The following is a 19,104-nucleotide window of genomic DNA, read 5'->3' on the forward strand; positions in this document are numbered from 1 at the left end:
GAACCCTATGGAGCCTGAGTTTGAGCGTATGACTAGCCGGCTGACCGTGTTTACAATTTAAAAACTGCGACAGTTCACACAACTTTAACATGACATGCTGCATGTATTATACATCAAACTCTTGAGCTAATTCTGCTCTCACTCAGAATGTCAAAATATAAGCGATGTGATGTGTACTTTTTGAGATATTAACGCTTGTTTGGCACAACTCATACTAGTTAACTGCCGCGGGGTTACGCATTTTTGGCAGTGACGTCCTATACTGTAAGTGCCTGGGCGGCGAGCAGACGGCCATATTTGACAATTTAGCTGGAGCTCAGTCAAACTTTATTTAACATTAGTTTTCATTGTGAATTAGAAAATGGTTGGGGGGCCACTCTGCACCCTATCGCGGGCCGCATCTGGCCCCCGGGGCGCAAGTACGTATTGGGGATGGAGAATGTATGGTCAATACCAATTCAGTTCCTACCTACACATTTTGCTAGATAGACCCAAAAAGCACTCTAATGTTCTCTGTTATAGATGATCTTGCTTCTTTCTGACTCTGACCTAACAATAGATGTTGGCATTTTGAGTTTTGTTTTTTGCTTCTATTTTTCTCTTCTCTTTTCTTTTGATTGATACAAATGTTAGTGCTGGTGCTGTCTGTCCCTGTTTTGTTTTCCATATAGGCTAGTAGAAAAACTCAATGAATGGTTACTTTACTAGTCTTGCACACACCTCATTCACAAGTTTATTTATTTATTTATTTATTTATTTATTTATTTATTTATTTATTTATTTATTTATTCATGTATTTATGTACCGTATTTATTTATTTGTTTATTTATTTGCATGACGAGTTCCTGTCTATCCCGGAAGTAGCTAGCCAGCAGCAAGCCAACAACATCAACAAGTGTCTGCTGTGTGAGAAAAGGACGATACAATGGCAGAGCAAACGATAACAGTGACCGTTGCATATGGTAAAATATTTTTGCACAATGTTACATTATAAAGACTCAACGGTGTTGTAGATGGTTACAACAAATGAAGATTAATAATCATTAGAAATGCTAGCTAACTAGTCTGTGCTACAACTAGCTTCAAGCTAATGTAGCGTAGCTTTTAGCTAACATTTTTAAACTGGTAGTCACTTCAGTACAGTAACGTTAGCTGGTTTAGCTTTAAAAAAAACTGCTCACTTAGCGTTAGCGAACTAACCAGATACTGAAGACAAGCTAGCCTCAACGCGAGACAAAGACAAGCTAAACATTGTAAACGGGGTGATTAGCATCCATAGCGGCTCGGGTAAAGGAACACATGAGTCTAACGTTAATGTCTGCTGTTGACACTAAATCCTATATTGATCACCCATTATGATGCATTAATTTCCTGATAGCAGCACTGTCTTCCCAGCATTGCTCATACTCAGTTTACAGGAACCTGTAGGCCTCACTCAGTGGCTTGAATGTCCTCATAATAGTGTCAAGTCGTACGTCAGTGCCATAAGAGAGTTGAGTTTTTCATTTATTATTGTGTCATAAGACGCCAATAATTGCTTCATAGCCAGAACCATAGTGCAGCACATAGGCTTACATAATTATAAACTATACATTAGTAGTCAGGTTACAAAATCAAAATTACCATCAACAACATGAGCAACATCTTCATCATCATCACCACGAAGAACACCAACGACAGCATCATAGAAATAAAGAAAAGAAAGCAGACATCCATTACATTCGATACCTCAGGCCAGAAAAAATGGGACTCACTTTCCACTTAGAGATTTGATGTCAGCCCAGTCAGAGATCAGAGTAGATGTGAGATAAGAGTTACAGAAAATAAACACCTAATCAAAGTCTCCATGGCATGCTAATTTCCATCATTTCAGTCACACTCTTTACATAAGCTTGTACTTCTTCTCCCACCCCAGGCTCTACGAAGCATAGCATCACACTGACGGGACAGGATGGGAATGACCCCACTGTCAAAGACTTGTCAGATGCCCTCACTCAAGCTACTGGAGTCCCATCACCTTCACAGAAACTCATCTTCAAAGGTAAGCTGCAGAGCTCTCACTTCATTCACAACTATGTGTGCCTAAATACATATCAGATGATGATTAACACATCTTACATGGTTCTGACTTTGCAGGGAAATCATTAAAGGATATGGAAGAGAGTCTGACCAGCTATGGAGTCAAACAAGGCTGTAAACTCATGATGATTGGGAAGAGGGTAAGATCCTGGATGTGTGATGTCTCTGATGTGTGCCTGAATGGTGAATATTGTACTAATGAAATATTGACCATAATTCTGTAAACAGAACAGTCCAGAGGAAGAAGCTGAACTGAAGAAGCTGAAAGACATCGAGAAGTCTGTGGAACAGATGGCTAAAAAGCTGGAAAAAGTAGATGGGGAGTTGACCGGACTCAAGAATGTAAGAATTCAATATGCATGCTTGGCCGGGGACTACAGGTGGAAACAAGCCTTTTGGCTAAACCTGGTGTATTTACATTGAATTGTTGATTAATATGCTCTGTCCCCTTTTTCAATAAACTGAACTGAACTGAACTGAATGTAAGATCATGAGAAATCGGCTGATTTGTTTTGTGCTGTCATCCAACAGATTTAGTTGAAATTGATTGTGTCCCATTGACTCCACAGGGCTTCCTAGCAAAGGATCTTCAGGCAGAGGCGCTGGGTAAACTGGACCATAGAGTAAAAGTAGCAGCTGAGCAGTTTATGAAGATCTTGGAGCAGATCGACTCCATGGTAATCTTTTCCAGTTGCTTCCAGCTGTTTACACATTTTTAGGTGTTGTGATCAGATCGCTGTCCAATGAAGTACTAACAATAAATGATCTGTTCTGTCAACAGACTGTGCCAGACAATTTTAATGACTGCAAAACAAAGAAAAAGGGACTTGTGAAGACAGTGCAGGTGAGTCTTTTTCCCCCCAGTTGTAGCAGTGTATTCAAAATGTTCATACTTAAATTGCAAATCTGTGAGAATACTGGATACTAATATTTTGTGTCATAATTTTGTGTCCGTAGGATTTCCTGGCCCAGTGCGACAAGATCGAGGCTTGCATATCAGACCACTCAGCAAAGATCCAATCTAAAAACCTTGCCCTGGCAGAGTAGAGCAACACAACCTCCCTATCATGTGCTATACATTGCTCTGTGAGCAACAGCAAACTGTACTGTAAGCTTCAGTTCTGGAGCAGGTCCTTGTCTATTTATTGTTGGCATGATATGTGTAAGAATGCCCTAATGACGAAGAATCCCATGATCAGTAAGAAGTTGGACAGCAACACAGATAATGTTAGGGAATTGTTGGGTCTCACCTCTGAAAAAGCGCACCATTCTCAGGGATAAGACAGAGACAAGGTGCTTTCTGAGATATTTTAACCATAGACACTCTGTGAAAGGATCAGTGGACATTTTTCATTTCAACAAAGTATGCAGATGTTGCAGTATATGTGCAGCTCCTTGAATCTGTAGATCCCATGAAAACCGTCAGATGTTCATTGTCTTGCTGTTGATGGCGATGTGTTACTGCGGTCCAGTAAAACAAGTAACTATCTCACCGACTGCGCAAAACATACAGGAAACAAGTTATTTTCTCATTATGTACCCATTGCTGGAAACATCTGGAAATTAATGTATGTTGTATTCAGAATGTATACCAAACCAGCAACCTTTGTTTAAACCAATGACTGATCCCGTTACAAACCTTTGGCCACAAAGGATAACCATACATATTCGTGTACAGTGAATGATATCACATTGGCTTAAAGTGTGTGTGGTATTTAAAATAAATTTGGATGATAAACCATTGAATTGTCGTTTGAAGCTATAATTCAAAACGTCTTATTGGCGGGGGGGGGGGGTGCTGGATTCTGTGTCATTTGCAGGAGGCTGTGCTTTTTAGGTTAAATAGCTCCAAAATACAAAAGAGTCAGCAAAACCGAGCCAGTCAATACGATTTGTTTCTGTTTGAGAGTTTATTTCCAGCTTTATCAGTAAGATCGTTGTGTCATACATCCACTAGCTTATACACTTATATCTTAGTAGTGGTGCATAGATGTGCAAATGAGCTATGATAGAGGTGGGGAGGGGCTAGAGTGAGGGTCCAGAGGTATGGTAGAACATGAACAGGCAGCTTATATAAATGACCTTCAGTAGGCTATACTACAGTGAAGCTTTGTGTCTAAACCCACATATGATGTGCTAAATAAATATCATCTAGTGATGATCCTGCCCCTAATCGTCCTTCTCCTTTGCACCATGCTTCAGGATGCGTGTGAATGCTGCATAGTTGAAGTTGCCTTTCTTGTCGATGGGAGCTTCCCGGAAGAGTTCGTCCACGTCTTCATCTGTAAACCTGTCCCCCATCGTAGTGAGGAGTTCGCGTAGGCACTCCTCCTGGATCACTCCTGTGGGCATTCAGACATGTTTTCTTACATGCTTGCAGTGTTTTAGTCAAGTCACTATATCTCGAGTCCCCAGTGTTAGAGTCCGAGTCACCATAGAAGAGTCCGAGTCGAGTCCCCATTACCCGAGATCAGCATTACTGAACATGAGCATGAATCCACATGTAGGTGGAACACATGTGCCTGCCTTAATATAGCTATCATCAATATCTTATGCCAAATTATTGTGGCCTCTTACCAAAAAAAGCCCTCGTCTCCAACTTCTGAGTCCAAATGCATGAATGCTCGAGTTCAAGTCCAAGTCACAAGTCCTAAAAATTAGTCCAGGACTTTGGACTCGAGGCTGATTCCTGCACTCCAGTACTATAACACTAGCTTAGGGAATGTGGACACCCTGGCTGCTGTTATTACTATTGTTGTACTATTGTTATTATTATTGTTGTTAAAATTGAAAGAAACGGGAAATTGAAAGGAATCCATCTTGATGGCAGTAGTAAAGAGATCTATTGGCAACTTGCACCATGAGGGATTGTGTGCATTCAAATTCAAATGGAGGGAAAGGCATGGAACATTTGTCATCAACCTCACATAGGGCTTTAACACACCTGTGCCCTCTTCATCAAAGCAGGCAAAAGCGTTCCGGATCACATCCTCAGGGTCTGTGCCGTTCAGCCTCTCTCCAAACATGGTAAGGAACATGGTGAAGTTGATTGGCCCTGGCGCTTCGTTCATCATGGCCTCCAGATAGTCCTCTGTGGGGTTCTTACCTGGGATAATGCAAAGGTAATAACAAGTCATCAGCATTGGGTAACAGACATAAAACAGGGGGCATTTGATGCCAACGTTTTCTGTCTAGCTTTTATTTCTTTATAGCTCTTCTCTCTGTTATAAATTAATATTCAAGGGGTATGTGAATATTTGTTACATCTGTGGTCTGGGCACTACTTGACAATGGCACTCCTTGCAATTAGTGGCCTAATCTGACTATTGCAATACAGTCTATTTGGAAAGATGTGATCCAAATGTATAAAGACAGTGTAAAATGTACCTAAAGAGGCCAGCATGTCATGCAGGTCTTCTTTGTCAATAAAGCCGTCCCTATTCTGGTCGATCATGTTGAATGCCTCCTTGAACTCCTGAATTTGAGACTGATCGAACATGGCAAACACATTGGAGGTTGCGCGCTGAGGACGCTTCTTGGTGTTCTTCCCCTTGGCCCGTTTGCTCGACATGTTGGCAGGTGGTGTGGTGGGGTCCCCTCCTGTAGACTACTCCTCCTGTAACACACATGGGACAGTATTATGGCTGTCAGCTGTCATAAGCTTTTCAAAGCTGAGCAGACATATACATTAAAAGAAGAAACAAACTTGGATCTAACTAACTTGCTTGGGAATTATACAACAGCATCACACAACAACAAAAAACGCTATATATATATATATATATATATATATATAACGCTATATATATGACGAGGCTGAAGTTGGCTCCCGATTCGCAGCTCCCGATTGGAATTTTCCAGTCCACCTTAAAAAGTGGAATAACGCCTCTAGATGGCGTGGTTCGACCATTTTCAAGCGAGTTCATGAACTGGAAAACATAGGTATATAGGGGGGATATGTAAAGAGAATACATTATAGAATGAATCCTGCATTTTGTTCGTTTTTAATGTTGCATGCAATTCTTATTGACCTCAAAAAGGTTCTCCTATTGGTGTAAACAGCTGGAAAAAAGAGTTGATTTCACAGCTTTTGCCCATCTAGACTGCATAAAACCACCTCCAACTCACAGACCATTACACATATTCTTTTCAAACCTGGCCTAGATTATAAAGGGGACATTAGACTGTCATTATAGCACAGTGTCTGATTTGTGAAACATATTTCTGATTTGTGAAACTGCTCTAATTGCAGTTTTCAACTGATTTTTACCATCTAGACCGCATCAAACCAGGTCCAGCTCAAAGACCATCACTCTAATTCTTTTCAAACCTGGCCTAGATTATAAAGGGGACATTAGACTCTCATTATAGCACAGTGTCTGATTTGTGAAACATATTTCTGATTTGTGAAACTGCTCTAATTGCAGTTTTCAACTGATTTTTACCATCTAGACCGCATCAAACCAGGTCCAGCTCAAAGACCACCACTCTAATTCTTTTCAAACCTGGCCTAGATTATAAAGGGGACATTAGACTCTCATTATAGCACAGTGTCTGATTTGTGAAACATATTTCTGATTTGTGAAACTGCTCTAATTGCAGTTTTCAACTGATTTTTACCATCTAGACCGCATCAAACCAGGTCCAGCTCAAAGACCATCACTCTAATTCTTTTCAAACCTGGCCTAGATTATAAAGGGGACATTAGACTCTCATTATAGCACAGTGTCTGATTTGTGAAACATATTTCTGATTTGTGAAACTGCTCTAATTGCAGTTTTCAACTGATTTTTACCATCTAGACCGCATCAAACCAGGTCCAGCTCAAAGACCATCACTCTAATTCTTTTCAAACCTGGCCTAGATTATAAAGGGGACATTAGACTCTCATTATAGCACAGTGTCTGATTTGTGAAACATATTTCTGATTTGTGAAACTGCTCTAATTGCAGTTTTCAACTGATTTTTACCATCTAGACCGCATCAAACCAGGTCCAGCTCAAAGACCATCAATCTAATTCTTTTCAAACCTGGCCTAGATTATAAAGGGGACATTAGACTCTCATTATAGCACAGTGTCTGATTTGTGAAACATATTTCTGATTTGTGAAAATGCTATGATTGCAGTTTTCAGCTGATTTGGAGCATCTAGACCGCATCAAACCAGGTCCAGCTCAAAGACCATCACTCTAATTCTTTTCAAACCTGGCCTAGATTATAAAGGGGACATTAGACTCTCATTATAGCACAGTGTCTGATTTGTGAAACATATTTCTGATTTGTGAAACTGCTCTAATTGCAGTTTTCAACTGATTTTTACCATCTAGACCGCATCAAACCAGGTCCAGCTCAAAGACCATCACTCTAATTCTTTTCAAACCTGGCCTAGATTATAAAGGGGACATTAGACTCTCATTATAGCACAGTGTCTGATTTGTGAAACATATTTCTGATTTGTGAAACTGCTCTAATTGCAGTTTTCAACTGATTTTTACCATCTAGACCGCATCAAACCAGGTCCAGCTCAAAGACCATCACTCTAATTCTTTTCAAACCTGGCCTAGATTATAAAGGGGACATTAGACTCTCATTATAGCACAGTGTCTGATTTGTGAAACATATTTCTGATTTGTGAAACTGCTCTAATTGCAGTTTTCAACTGATTTTTACCATCTAGACCGCATCAAACCAGGTCCAGCTCAAAGACCATCACTCTAATTCTTTTCAAACCTGGCCTAGATTATAAAGGGGACATTAGACTCTCATTATAGCACAGTGTCTGATTTGTGAAACATATTTCTGATTTGTGAAACTGCTCTAATTGCAGTTTTCAACTGATTTTTACCATCTAGACCGCATCAAACCAGGTCCAGCTCAAAGACCATCACTCTAATTCTTTTCAAACCTGGCCTAGATTATAAAGGGGACATTAGACTCTCATTATAGCACAGTGTCTGATTTGTGAAACATATTTCTGATTTGTGAAACTGCTCTAATTGCAGTTTTCAACTGATTTTTACCATCTAGACCGCATCAAACCAGGTCCAGCTCAAAGACCATCAATCTAATTCTTTTCAAACCTGGCCTAGATTATAAAGGGGACATTAGACTCTCATTATAGCACAGTGTCTGATTTGTGAAACATATTTCTGATTTGTGAAACTGCTCTAATTGCAGTTTTCAACTGATTTTTACCATCTAGACCGCATCAAACCAGGTCCAGCTCAAAGACCATCAATCTAATTATTTTCAAACCTGGCCTAGATTATAAAGGGGACATTAGACTCTCATTATAGCACAGTGTCTGATTTGTGAAACATATTTCTGATTTGTGAAAATGCTATGATTGCAGTTTTCAGCTGATTTGGAGCATCTAGACCGCATCAAACCAGGTCCAGCTCACAGACCATTACACATATTCTTTTCAAACCTGGCCTAGATTATAAAGGGGACATTAGACTCTCATTATAGCACAGTGTCTGATTTGTGAAACATATTTCTGATTTGTGAAACTGCTCTAATTGCAGTTTTCAACTGATTTTTACCATCTAGACCGCATCAAACCAGGTCCAGCTCAAAGACCATCAATCTAATTCTTTTCAAACCTGGCCTAGATTATAAAGGGGACATTAGACTCTCATTATAGCACAGTGTCTGATTTGTGAAACATATTTCTGATTTGTGAAACTGCTCTAATTGCAGTTTTCAACTGATTTTTACCATCTAGACCGCATCAAACCAGGTCCAGCTCAAAGACCATCAATCTAATTATTTTCAAACCTGGCCTAGATTATAAAGGGGACATTAGACTCTCATTATAGCACAGTGTCTGATTTGTGAAACATATTTCTGATTTGTGAAAATGCTATGATTGCAGTTTTCAGCTGATTTGGAGCATCTAGACCGCATCAAACCAGGTCCAGCTCACAGACCATTACACATATTCTTTTCAAACCTGGCCTAGATTATAAAGGGGACATTAGACTCTCATTATAGCACAGTGTCTGATTTGTGAAACATATTTCTGATTTGTGAAAATGCTATGATTGCAGTTTTCAGCTGATTTGGAGCATCTAGACCGCATCAAACCAGGTCCAGCTCACAGACCATTACACATGTTCTTTTCAAACCTGGCCTAGATTATAAAGGGGACATTAGACTCTCATTATAGCACAGTGTCTGATTTGTGAAACATATTTCTGATTTGTGAAACTGCTCTAATTGCAGTTTTCAACTGATTTTTACCATCTAGACCGCATCAAACCAGGTCCAGCTCAAAGACCATCACTCTAATTCTTTTCAAACCTGGCCTAGATTATAAAGGGGACATTAGACTCTCATTATAGCACAGTGTCTGATTTGTGAAACATATTTCTGATTTGTGAAACTGCTCTAATTGCAGTTTTCAACTGATTTTTACCATCTAGACCGCATCAAACCAGGTCCAGCTCAAAGACCATCACTCTAATTCTTTTCAAACCTGGCCTAGATTATAAAGGGGACATTAGACTCTCATTATAGCACAGTGTCTGATTTGTGAAACATATTTCTGATTTGTGAAACTGCTCTAATTGCAGTTTTCAACTGATTTTTACCATCTAGACCGCATCAAACCAGGTCCAGCTCAAAGACCATCACTCTAATTCTTTTCAAACCTGGCCTAGATTATAAAGGGGACATTAGACTCTCATTATAGCACAGTGTCTGATTTGTGAAACATATTTCTGATTTGTGAAACTGCTCTAATTGCAGTTTTCAACTGATTTTTACCATCTAGACCGCATCAAACCAGGTCCAGCTCGAAGACCATCAATCTAATTCTTTTCAAACCTGGCCTAGATTATAAAGGGGACATTAGACTCTAATTATAGCACAGTGTCTGATTTGTGAAACATATTTCTGATTTGTGAAAATGCTATGATTGCAGTTTTCAGCTGATTTGGAGCATCTAGACCGCATCAAACCAGGTCCAGCTCACAGACCATTACACATATTCTTTTCAAACCTGGCCTTGATTACAAAGGGGACATTAGACTCTCATTATGGCACAGTGGCTGATTTGTGAAACGTTTATTCTATTTGTGAAAACTGAAAAAGGAAATGTTGATTTCACTGTTTTTTTTCCCACCCAGGTCCAGATCAAAAACCACTACACTCAGACGAACAGCTGCACCTCCAGTCATCAGTCCGTCAAGCTCCTGAAATTCGTGGATGACACTGCCCTCAGAGTTGACCATCTGGTGACTTGGTGCAATCAAAACAACTTGGAGATTAATGCTCTAAAGACACTGGAAAGATGGTTGTCGAATTACATGAGGAAGGCCCACCTACCCCCATCACCCTGGTCCACTCCCAAGTTCACAGTGTGGAGTCCTTCCGCTTACAAGGCTCAAACCCCCCCCCCCCCCCCTCTTATTCTCCAACCACAGCAGGCCTCAACAACAGGCTAGAAACCTGACACGGAACATTAAATTACAACATTAAATTATAAAGTAGCTGCAGCTTGACTGCATATGTTACATGAACGTACAATAGCCTATTGTTGCTTCCCTCACAAGAATATTTTTACTCTGTCCTTTTCATGTGTATACCATGAAGTGGAAATTACAATTGACCACTCCAGACCCTCTTAATACATGTGGATATTGTAGAATAGAGCAATACTCTTGAGTGACCTTCCGCCTCCTTCCATGGCATGGATTCATTCAATCATATAATGAGAGTCTAATGTCCCCTTTATAATCTAGGCCAGGTTTGAAAAGAATTAGAGTGATGGTCTGTGAGTTGGACGTGGTTTTGGGTGGTCTAGATGCTCCAAATCAGCTGAAAACTGCAATCATAGCATTTTCACAAATCAGAAATATGTTTCACAAATCAGACACTGTGCTATAATGAGAGTCTAATGTCCCCTTTATAATCTAGGCCAGGTTTGAAAAGAATTAGAGTGATGGTCTGTGAGTTGGACGTGGTTTTGTGTGGTCTAGATGCTCCAAATCAGCTGAAAACTGCAATCATAGCATTTTCACAAATCAGAAATATGTTTCACAAATCAGACACTGTGCTATAATGAGAGTCTAATGTCCCCTTTATAATCTAGGCCAGGTTTGAAAAGAATTAGAGTGATGGTCTGTGAGTTGGACGTGATTTTGTGTGGTCTAGATGCTCCAAATCAGCTGAAAACTGCAATCATAGCATTTTCACAAATCAGAAATATGTTTCACAAATCAGACACTGTGCTATAATGAGAGTCTAATGTCCCCTTTATAATCTAGGCCAGGTTTGAAAAGAATATGTGTAATGGTCTGTGAGCTGGACCTGGTTTGATGCGGTCTAGATGCTCCAAATCAGCTGAAAACTGCAATCATAGCATTTTCACAAATCAGAAATATGTTTCACAAATCAGACACTGTGCTATAATGAGAGTCTAATGTCCCCTTTATAATCTAGGCCAGGTTTGAAAAGAATATGTGTATTGGTCTGTGAGCTGGACCTGGTTTGATGCGGTCTATATGCCCAAAATCAGCAGAAAACTGCAATTATAGCACTTTCACAAATCAGAAATATGTTTCACAAATCAGACACTGTGCTATAATGAGAGTCTAATGTCCCCTTTATAATCTAGGCCAGGTTTGAAAAGAATATGTGTAATGGTCTGTGAGCTGGACCTGGTTTGATGCGGTCTAGATGCTCAAAATCAGCAGAAAACTGCAATTATAGCACTTTCACAAATCAGAAATATGTTTCACAAATCAGACACTGTGCTATAATGAGAGTCTAATGTCCCCTTTATAATCTAGGCCAGGTTTGAAAAGAATTAGAGTGATGGTCTGTGAGTTGGACGTGGTTTTGTGTGGTCTAGATGCTCCAAATCAGCTGAAAACTGCAATCATAGCATTTTCACTAGGGATGCACCGATATGAAAATTTTGGCCGATGCCGATAACCGATATTAACATTGCCGTTATGGCCGATAACCGATATTTACCGATGTCGATATGATCTGTATAAAACCACATTTTTATGATCATCACATTTTGTACATACTGAAAAAGACATGTTAACACTGAATTTGAAAAAGTTATGCATTTCTTTATTTGCAAAGCCTTTGGAAAAGCCCATAAATCATAGATTTACTGCATTATTTCATATCAATGTGAAGAATTTGGCTGATAATGATAACCGATATTAACATTGCAACATCTGACCGATACCGATATGACCGATATGTTAAAAAATGACTAACATCGGCCGATACCGATATGATTGCCGATATATCGTGCATCCCTAATTTTCACAAATCAGAAATATGTTTCACAAATCAGACACTGTGCTATAATGAGAGTCTAATGTCCCCTTTATAATCTAGGCCAGGTTTGAAAAGAATATGTGTAATGGTCTGTGAGCTGGACCTGGTTTGATGCGGTCTAGATGCTCCAAATCAGCTGAAAACTGCAATCATAGCATTTTCACAAATCAGAAATATGTTTCACAAATCAGACACTGTGCTATAATGAGAGTCTAATGTCCCCTTTATAATCTAGGCCAGGTTTGAAAAGAATTAGAGTGATGGTCTTTGAGCTGGACCTGGTTTGATGCGGTCTAGATGGTAAAAATCAGTTGAAAACTGCAATTAGAGCAGTTTCACAAATCAGAAATATGTTTCACAAATCAGACACTGTGCTATAATGAGAGTCTAATGTCCCCTTTATAATCTAGGCCAGGTTTGAAAAGAATTAGATTGATGGTCTTTGAGCTGGACCTGGTTTGATGCGGTCTAGATGGTAAAAATCAGTTGAAAACTGCAATTAGAGCAGTTTCACAAATCAGAAATATGTTTCACAAATCAGACACTGTGCTATAATGAGAGTCTAATGTCCCCTTTATAATCTAGGCCAGGTTTGAAAAGAATTAGAGTGATGGTCTTTGAGCTGGACCTGGTTTGATGCGGTCTAGATGGTAAAAATCAGTTGAAAACTGCAATCATAGCATTTTCACAAATCAGAAATATGTTTCACAAATCAGACACTGTGCTATAATGAGAGTCTAATGTCCCCTTTATAATCTAGGCCAGGTTTGAAAAGAATTAGATTGATGGTCTTTGAGCTGGACCTGGTTTGATGCGGTCTAGATGGTAAAAATCAGTTGAAAACTGCAATTAGAGCAGTTTCACAAATCAGAAATATGTTTCACAAATCAGACACTGTGCTATAATGAGAGTCTAATGTCCCCTTTATAATCTAGGCCAGGTTTGAAAAGAATTAGAGTGATGGTCTTTGAGCTGGACCTGGTTTGATGCGGTCTAGATGGTAAAAATCAGTTGAAAACTGCAATTAGAGCAGTTTCACAAATCAGAAATATGTTTCACAAATCAGACACTGTGCTATAATGAGAGTCTAATGTCCCCTTTATAATCTAGGCCAGGTTTGAAAAGAATTAGATTGATGGTCTTTGAGCTGGACCTGGTTTGATGCGGTCTAGATGGTAAAAATCAGTTGAAAACGGCAATTAGAGCATTTTCACAAATCAGAAATATGTTTCACAAATCAGACACTGTGCTATAATGAGAGTCTAATGTCCCCTTTATAATCTAGGCCAGGTTTGAAAAGAATTAGAGTGATGGTCTTTGAGCTGGACCTGGTTTGATGCGGTCTAGATGGTAAAAATCAGTTGAAAACTGCAATTAGAGCAGTTTCACAAATCAGAAATATGTTTCACAAATCAGACACTGTGCTATAATGAGAGTCTAATGTCCCCTTTATAATCTAGGCCAGGTTTGAAAAGAATATGTGTAATGGTCTGTGAGCTGGACCTGGTTTGATGCGGTCTAGATGCTCCAAATCAGCTGAAAACTGCAATCATAGCATTTTCACAAATCAGAAATATGTTTCACAAATCAGACACTGAGCTATAATGAGAGTCTAATGTCCCCTTTATAATCTAGGCCAGGTTTGAAAAAAATTAGATTGATGGTCTTTGAGCTGGACCTGGTTTGATGCGGTCTAGATGGTAAAAATCAGTTGAAAACTGCAATTAGAGCAGTTTCACAAATCAGAAATATGTTTCACAAATCAGACACTGTGCTATAATGAGAGTCTAATGTCCCCTTTATAATCTAGGCCAGGTTTGAAAAGAATTAGAGTGATGGTCTTTGAGCTGGACCTGGTTTGATGCGGTCTAGATGGTAAAAATCAGTTGAAAACTGCAATTAGAGCAGTTTCACAAATCAGAAATATGTTTCACAAATCAGACACTGTGCTATAATGAGAGTCTAATGTCCCCTTTATAATCTAGGCCAGGTTTGAAAAGAATTAGAGTGATGGTCTTTGAGCTGGACCTGGTTTGATGCGGTCTAGATGGTAAAAATCAGTTGAAAACTGCAATTAGAGCAGTTTCACAAATCAGAAATATGTTTCACAAATCAGACACTGTGCTATAATGAGAGTCTAATGTCCCCTTTATAATCTAGGCCAGGTTTGAAAAGAATTAGAGTGATGGTCTTTGAGCTGGACCTGGTTTGATGCGGTCTAGATGGTAAAAATCAGTTGAAAACTGCAATTAGAGCAGTTTCACAAATCAGAAATATGTTTCACAAATCAGACACTGTGCTATAATGAGAGTCTAATGTCCCCTTTATAATCTAGGCCAGGTTTGAAAAGAACATGTGTAATGGTCTGTGAGCTGGACCTGGTTTGATGCGGTCTAGATGCTCCAAATCAGCTGAAAACTGCAATCATAGCATTTTCACAAATCAGAAATATGTTTCACAAATCAGACACTGTGCTATAATGAGAGTCTAATGTCCCCTTTATAATCTAGGCCAGGTTTTGAAAAGAATTAGATTGATGGTCTTTGAGCTGGACCTGGTTTGATGCGGTCTAGATGGTAAAAATCAGTTGAAAACTGCAATTAGAGCAGTTTCACAAATCAGAAATATGTTTCACAAATCAGACACTGTGCTATAATGAGAGTCTAATGTCCCCTTTATAATCTAGGCCAGGTTTGAAAAGAATTAGAGTGATGGTCTTTGAGCTGGACCTGGTTTGATGCGGTCTAGATGGTAAAAATCAGTTGAAAACTGCAATTAGAGCAGTTTCACAAATCAGAAATATGTTTCACAAATCAGACACTGTGCTATAATGAGAGTCTAATGTCCCCTTTATAATCTAGGCCAGGTTTGAAAAGAATTAGAGTGATGGTCTTTGAGCTGGACCTGGTTTGATGCGGTCTAGATGGTAAAAATCAGTTGAAAACTGCAATTAGAGCAGTTTCACAAATCAGAAATATGTTTCACAAATCAGACACTGTGCTATAATGAGAGTCTAATGTCCCCTTTATAATCTAGGCCAGGTTTGAAAAGAATATGTGTAATGGTCTGTGAGCTGGACCTGGTTTGATGCGGTCTAGATGCTCCAAATCAGCTGAAAACTGCAATCATAGCATTTTCACAAATCAGAAATATGTTTCACAAATCAGACACTGTGCTATAATGAGAGTCTAATGTCCCCTTTATAATCTAGGCCAGGTTTGAAAAGAATTAGATTGATGGTCTTTGAGCTGGACCTGGTTTGATGCGGTCTAGATGGTAAAAATCAGTTGAAAACTGCAATTAGAGCAGTTTCACAAATCAGAAATATGTTTCACAAATCAGACACTGTGCTATAATGAGAGTCTAATGTCCCCTTTATAATCTAGGCCAGGTTTGAAAAGAATTAGAGTGATGGTCTTTGAGCTGGACCTGGTTTGATGCGGTCTAGATGGTCAAAATCAGTTGAAAACTGCAATTAGAGCAGTTTCACAAATCAGAAATATGTTTCACAAATCAGACACTGTGCTATAATGAGAGTCTAATGTCCCCTTTATAATCTAGGCCAGGTTTGAAAAGAATTAGAGTGATGGTCTTTGAGCTGGACCTGGTTTGATGCGGTCTAGATGGTAAAAATCAGTTGAAAACTGCAATTAGAGCAGTTTCACAAATCAGAAATATGTTTCACAAATCAGACACTGTGCTATAATGAGAGTCTAATGTCCCCTTTATAATCTAGGCCAGGTTTGAAAAGAATTAGAGTGATGGTCTTTGAGCTGGACCTGGTTTGATGCGGTCTAGATGGTAAAAATCAGTTGAAAACTGCAATTAGAGCAGTTTCACAAATCAGAAATATGTTTCACAAATCAGACACTGTGCTATAATGAGAGTCTAATGTCCCCTTTATAATCTAGGCCAGGTTTGAAAAGAATTAGAGTGATGGTCTTTGAGCTGGACCTGGTTTGATGCGGTCTAGATGGTAAAAATCAGTTGAAAACTGCAATTAGAGCAGTTTCACAAATCAGAAATATGTTTCACAAATCAGACACTGTGCTATAATGAGAGTCTAATGTCCCCTTTATAATCTAGGCCAGGTTTGAAAAGAATTAGAGTGATGGTCTTTGAGCTGGACCTGGTTTGATGCGGTCTAGATGGTAAAAATCAGTTGAAAACTGCAATTAGAGCAGTTTCACAAATCAGAAATATGTTTCACAAATCAGACACTGTGCTATAATGAGAGTCTAATGTCCCCTTTATAATCTAGGCCAGGTTTGAAAAGAATATGTGTAATGGTCTGTGAGTTGGAGGTGGTTTTATGCAGTCTAGATGGGCAAAAGCTGTGAAATCAACTCTTTTTTCCAGCTGTTTACACCAATAGGAGAACCTTTTTGAGGTCAATAAGAATTGCATGCAACATTAAAAACGAACAAAATGCAGGATTCATTCTATAATGTATTCTCTTTACATATCCCCCCTATATACCTATGTTTTCCAGTTCATGAACTCGCTTGAAAATGGTCGAACCACGCCATCTAGAGGCGTTATTCCACTTTTTAAGGTGGACTGGAAAATTCCAATCGGGAGCTGCGAATCGGGAGCCAACTTCAGCCTCGTATATATATGTGTGTTAACACATTCATAATCACTGATAACGTGCAGAACTCATCTTTACCTAGTGCAAACACATTCATAATCACTGATAACGTGCAGAACTCATCTTTACCTAGTGATAAAAAATAAAAAATAAAACAGACCGCTACGCCCATACTGTCCAGTGCAGTGGTGACCTAAATAGCTGGCTCGCTGGGCAGCTTTGCCGAGCTAGCTGACATCCATTCACAGAAAAGTATGACAACTATCGGGCCTTCATCCAAACGCCTTAACGTGCACAAAACAACACGAGCAGCATGCGAGCCAGTAGAGACACTGTCAAAGAAATCACTCACCGTGTGAAAAACAGAACTGTTGTTGCCAAACAGCTGCTGATGAAGGAAGAGAGTGATATCAGCTGCTGTGTTTTACTTCCTGTTTGCCCGTACCAGCCAATCAGAGCCGAGTTGGTGCGAACTCTGACAGCCTGGAATATTCTATCTCTTTCTTTCTCTTTTATTTTTTTATTTTTACATGAGACTCACTCTGCTAGAGAGACTGCGTTTTGGGCACACGAAAGATATGTCGGTTTTTGTAAACGAACACAATTAGACCGCGTACGTCCAAATATCCAGGTAGTTAATATATTTCACCACTAGGTGGCAGCAATTACAAATAAACGTATTAGCTCACAGAACACTGGCTTGGTGTCGCCATGGTCACTATGCCCTTTATTTTGGAGTCGTTCTTTGGTAGATAAACTGCGTTGTTCTCCACAGCAGGATCATCAATCGGTATCAAGTGGCATAACAATTTGGAGTGTCGTCGAGTATATGAAAAACTTAATTCACAGTCGCTGAATCCTTCGTCTTTGAGTGCAAGCTTTGTTTAGCAGATTTCTGGTGATAGACAGGAACAGGGTAGTCAAGTGTCCATGTCATGTGTAGCATTGTAACGTTAGTCTACAATTATATGCCTATGTTTACCATTCTGACAGCAGCCACGAGGCCATAGCGTGACTCTTGTTTGTTTTGTTTTAGAGTTGATATGATTACAGCAAAAACGCACATAATTTCCCCACTCCATAACCACTGCTTGGGCCTGGCCGAGCTGCCTGTGCTCGGCTGGCCCTTCTCATGGTCTCGGTCTATATTTAAAGTCGCCCCGGGCCTTAAAAGGTCGTGACGGCGTCTTGTGCATTCTGCCGAGTGGCAGCATTATTTTTGTTCTGTGGACTGCCGTCCTGTCCACTGCCCGCACCTCGCCGCTCCGCCTAGATTTGGACTTGCTTTAGCTACTTTTGGAATTGCACCGTTTTCTCTTGTTTTCAACCAACCAAGTGGATTCTTAGGTTTGGTAAGTGCTGTATATATTTTTTATTTATTTATGAGTCTGTCTCTCATTCGGATTAATTATTGTGTAGCCTACTATGCCATTTGGCAATCTTACAAATTAATGGGGTATTATAATGCCCACTAATCACTTTGTTCTACTTGGTGAGCTAATAGTCTTTTATGCTGTAAATCAAATTTTAGTATCCTCACTAACAAGATGTTGTGAATTATTTATTTCCTTGTAGATTAGACTGCATGTGTAATTGTAGTGACATTTCATCCTAATTGAACAGAGTTGAAGAAGTGACTATATAACTTGTGAATCTTTCCTTTTCGAAGTTGCTGGATTTGAGAAATGTTCCTTCCTGCACTTTATGCATCAAAGGCCTTGCTATAACATTAGTCCCAAGGAGAGGCCCTCACTGCATGCAATGGCTACTGCTGTCATGGCCTTCGATATAACAATCAGGAATTAAGCTTAAATCGCTCCTCTAAAATGTAGATCCTATAATCATTAAACTCACCTGTGCATGCAGATGGTGATGGGCCTGCACTCTGTGATGACTGTGGCTGGCTGAGCGGTTAATGTTTCCAAGTAGCCCAAGCTGATCCAACTTGCATAGTGTATAGCCTACACTGTTAATGATGGCAAACTAATTGAGACATGATCCCAAACTCAACTCTTTGGAACCTTTCAGTCTGTCACATGATCACATCACATCATCTTTGCTGTCCAGTTCAATACAAAACATTGCATGATATGTCACAGTCTGTCAGGATGTTGATGCTGTGGGAAATA

The 19,104-nt window shown here is 39.5% G+C and overlaps 2 protein-coding genes across 2 annotated transcripts; one reads left to right on the forward strand and one right to left on the reverse strand.

Moving 5' to 3' along the window:
• Positions 1-868: 868 nt before the first annotated feature.
• On the forward strand, positions 869-3,819 carry bag1 (BCL2 associated athanogene 1). Its single transcript, XM_083653587.1, has 7 exons — positions 869-962; positions 1,916-2,041; positions 2,137-2,219; positions 2,308-2,421; positions 2,649-2,756; positions 2,861-2,923; positions 3,037-3,819. The coding sequence occupies exons 1-7, from the start codon at positions 926-928 to the stop codon at positions 3,124-3,126; spliced, it is 621 nt and encodes a 206-aa protein (XP_083509713.1). The 5' UTR covers positions 869-925; the 3' UTR covers positions 3,127-3,819.
• Positions 3,820-3,985: 166 nt separating this feature from the next.
• On the reverse strand, positions 3,986-17,403 carry myl12.2 (myosin, light chain 12-2). The gene is made up of 4 exons (XM_083653423.1): positions 17,328-17,403; positions 5,467-5,695; positions 5,024-5,185; positions 3,986-4,421 (listed from the first exon to the last, which is right to left on the reverse strand). Exons 2-4 carry the CDS (start codon positions 5,648-5,650, stop codon positions 4,249-4,251), a joined length of 519 nt encoding a protein of 172 aa, XP_083509549.1. The 5' UTR covers positions 5,651-5,695; positions 17,328-17,403; the 3' UTR covers positions 3,986-4,248.
• Between the last annotated feature and the right edge of the window lie 1,701 nt (positions 17,404-19,104).

This window comes from Poromitra crassiceps (assembly GCF_964638095.1).
Source record: "Poromitra crassiceps genome assembly, chromosome: 17".
NCBI classification, from domain to species: Eukaryota; Metazoa; Chordata; class Actinopteri; order Beryciformes; family Melamphaidae; genus Poromitra; species Poromitra crassiceps.

Excerpts from the sequence above, each read along its gene's own strand:
- bag1 (XM_083653587.1), top strand. The coding sequence starts at position 926 with ATGGCAGAGCAAACGATAACAGTGACCGTTGCATATG. Across the intron at positions 2,757-2,860 it reads TGGAGCAGATCGACTCCATG|ACTGTGCCAGACAATTTTAA; the intron begins GTAATCTTTTCC and ends TTCTGTCAACAG. Across the intron at positions 2,924-3,036 it reads GACTTGTGAAGACAGTGCAG|GATTTCCTGGCCCAGTGCGA; the intron begins GTGAGTCTTTTT and ends TTGTGTCCGTAG.
- myl12.2 (XM_083653423.1), bottom strand. The coding sequence starts at position 5,650 with ATGTCGAGCAAACGGGCCAAGGGGAAGAACACCAAGAAGCGTCCTCAG. Across the intron at positions 5,186-5,466 it reads TGACATGCTGGCCTCTTTAG|GTAAGAACCCCACAGAGGAC; the intron begins GTACATTTTACA and ends GCATTATCCCAG. Across the intron at positions 4,422-5,023 it reads CTTTGATGAAGAGGGCACAG|GAGTGATCCAGGAGGAGTGC; the intron begins GTGTGTTAAAGC and ends GAATGCCCACAG.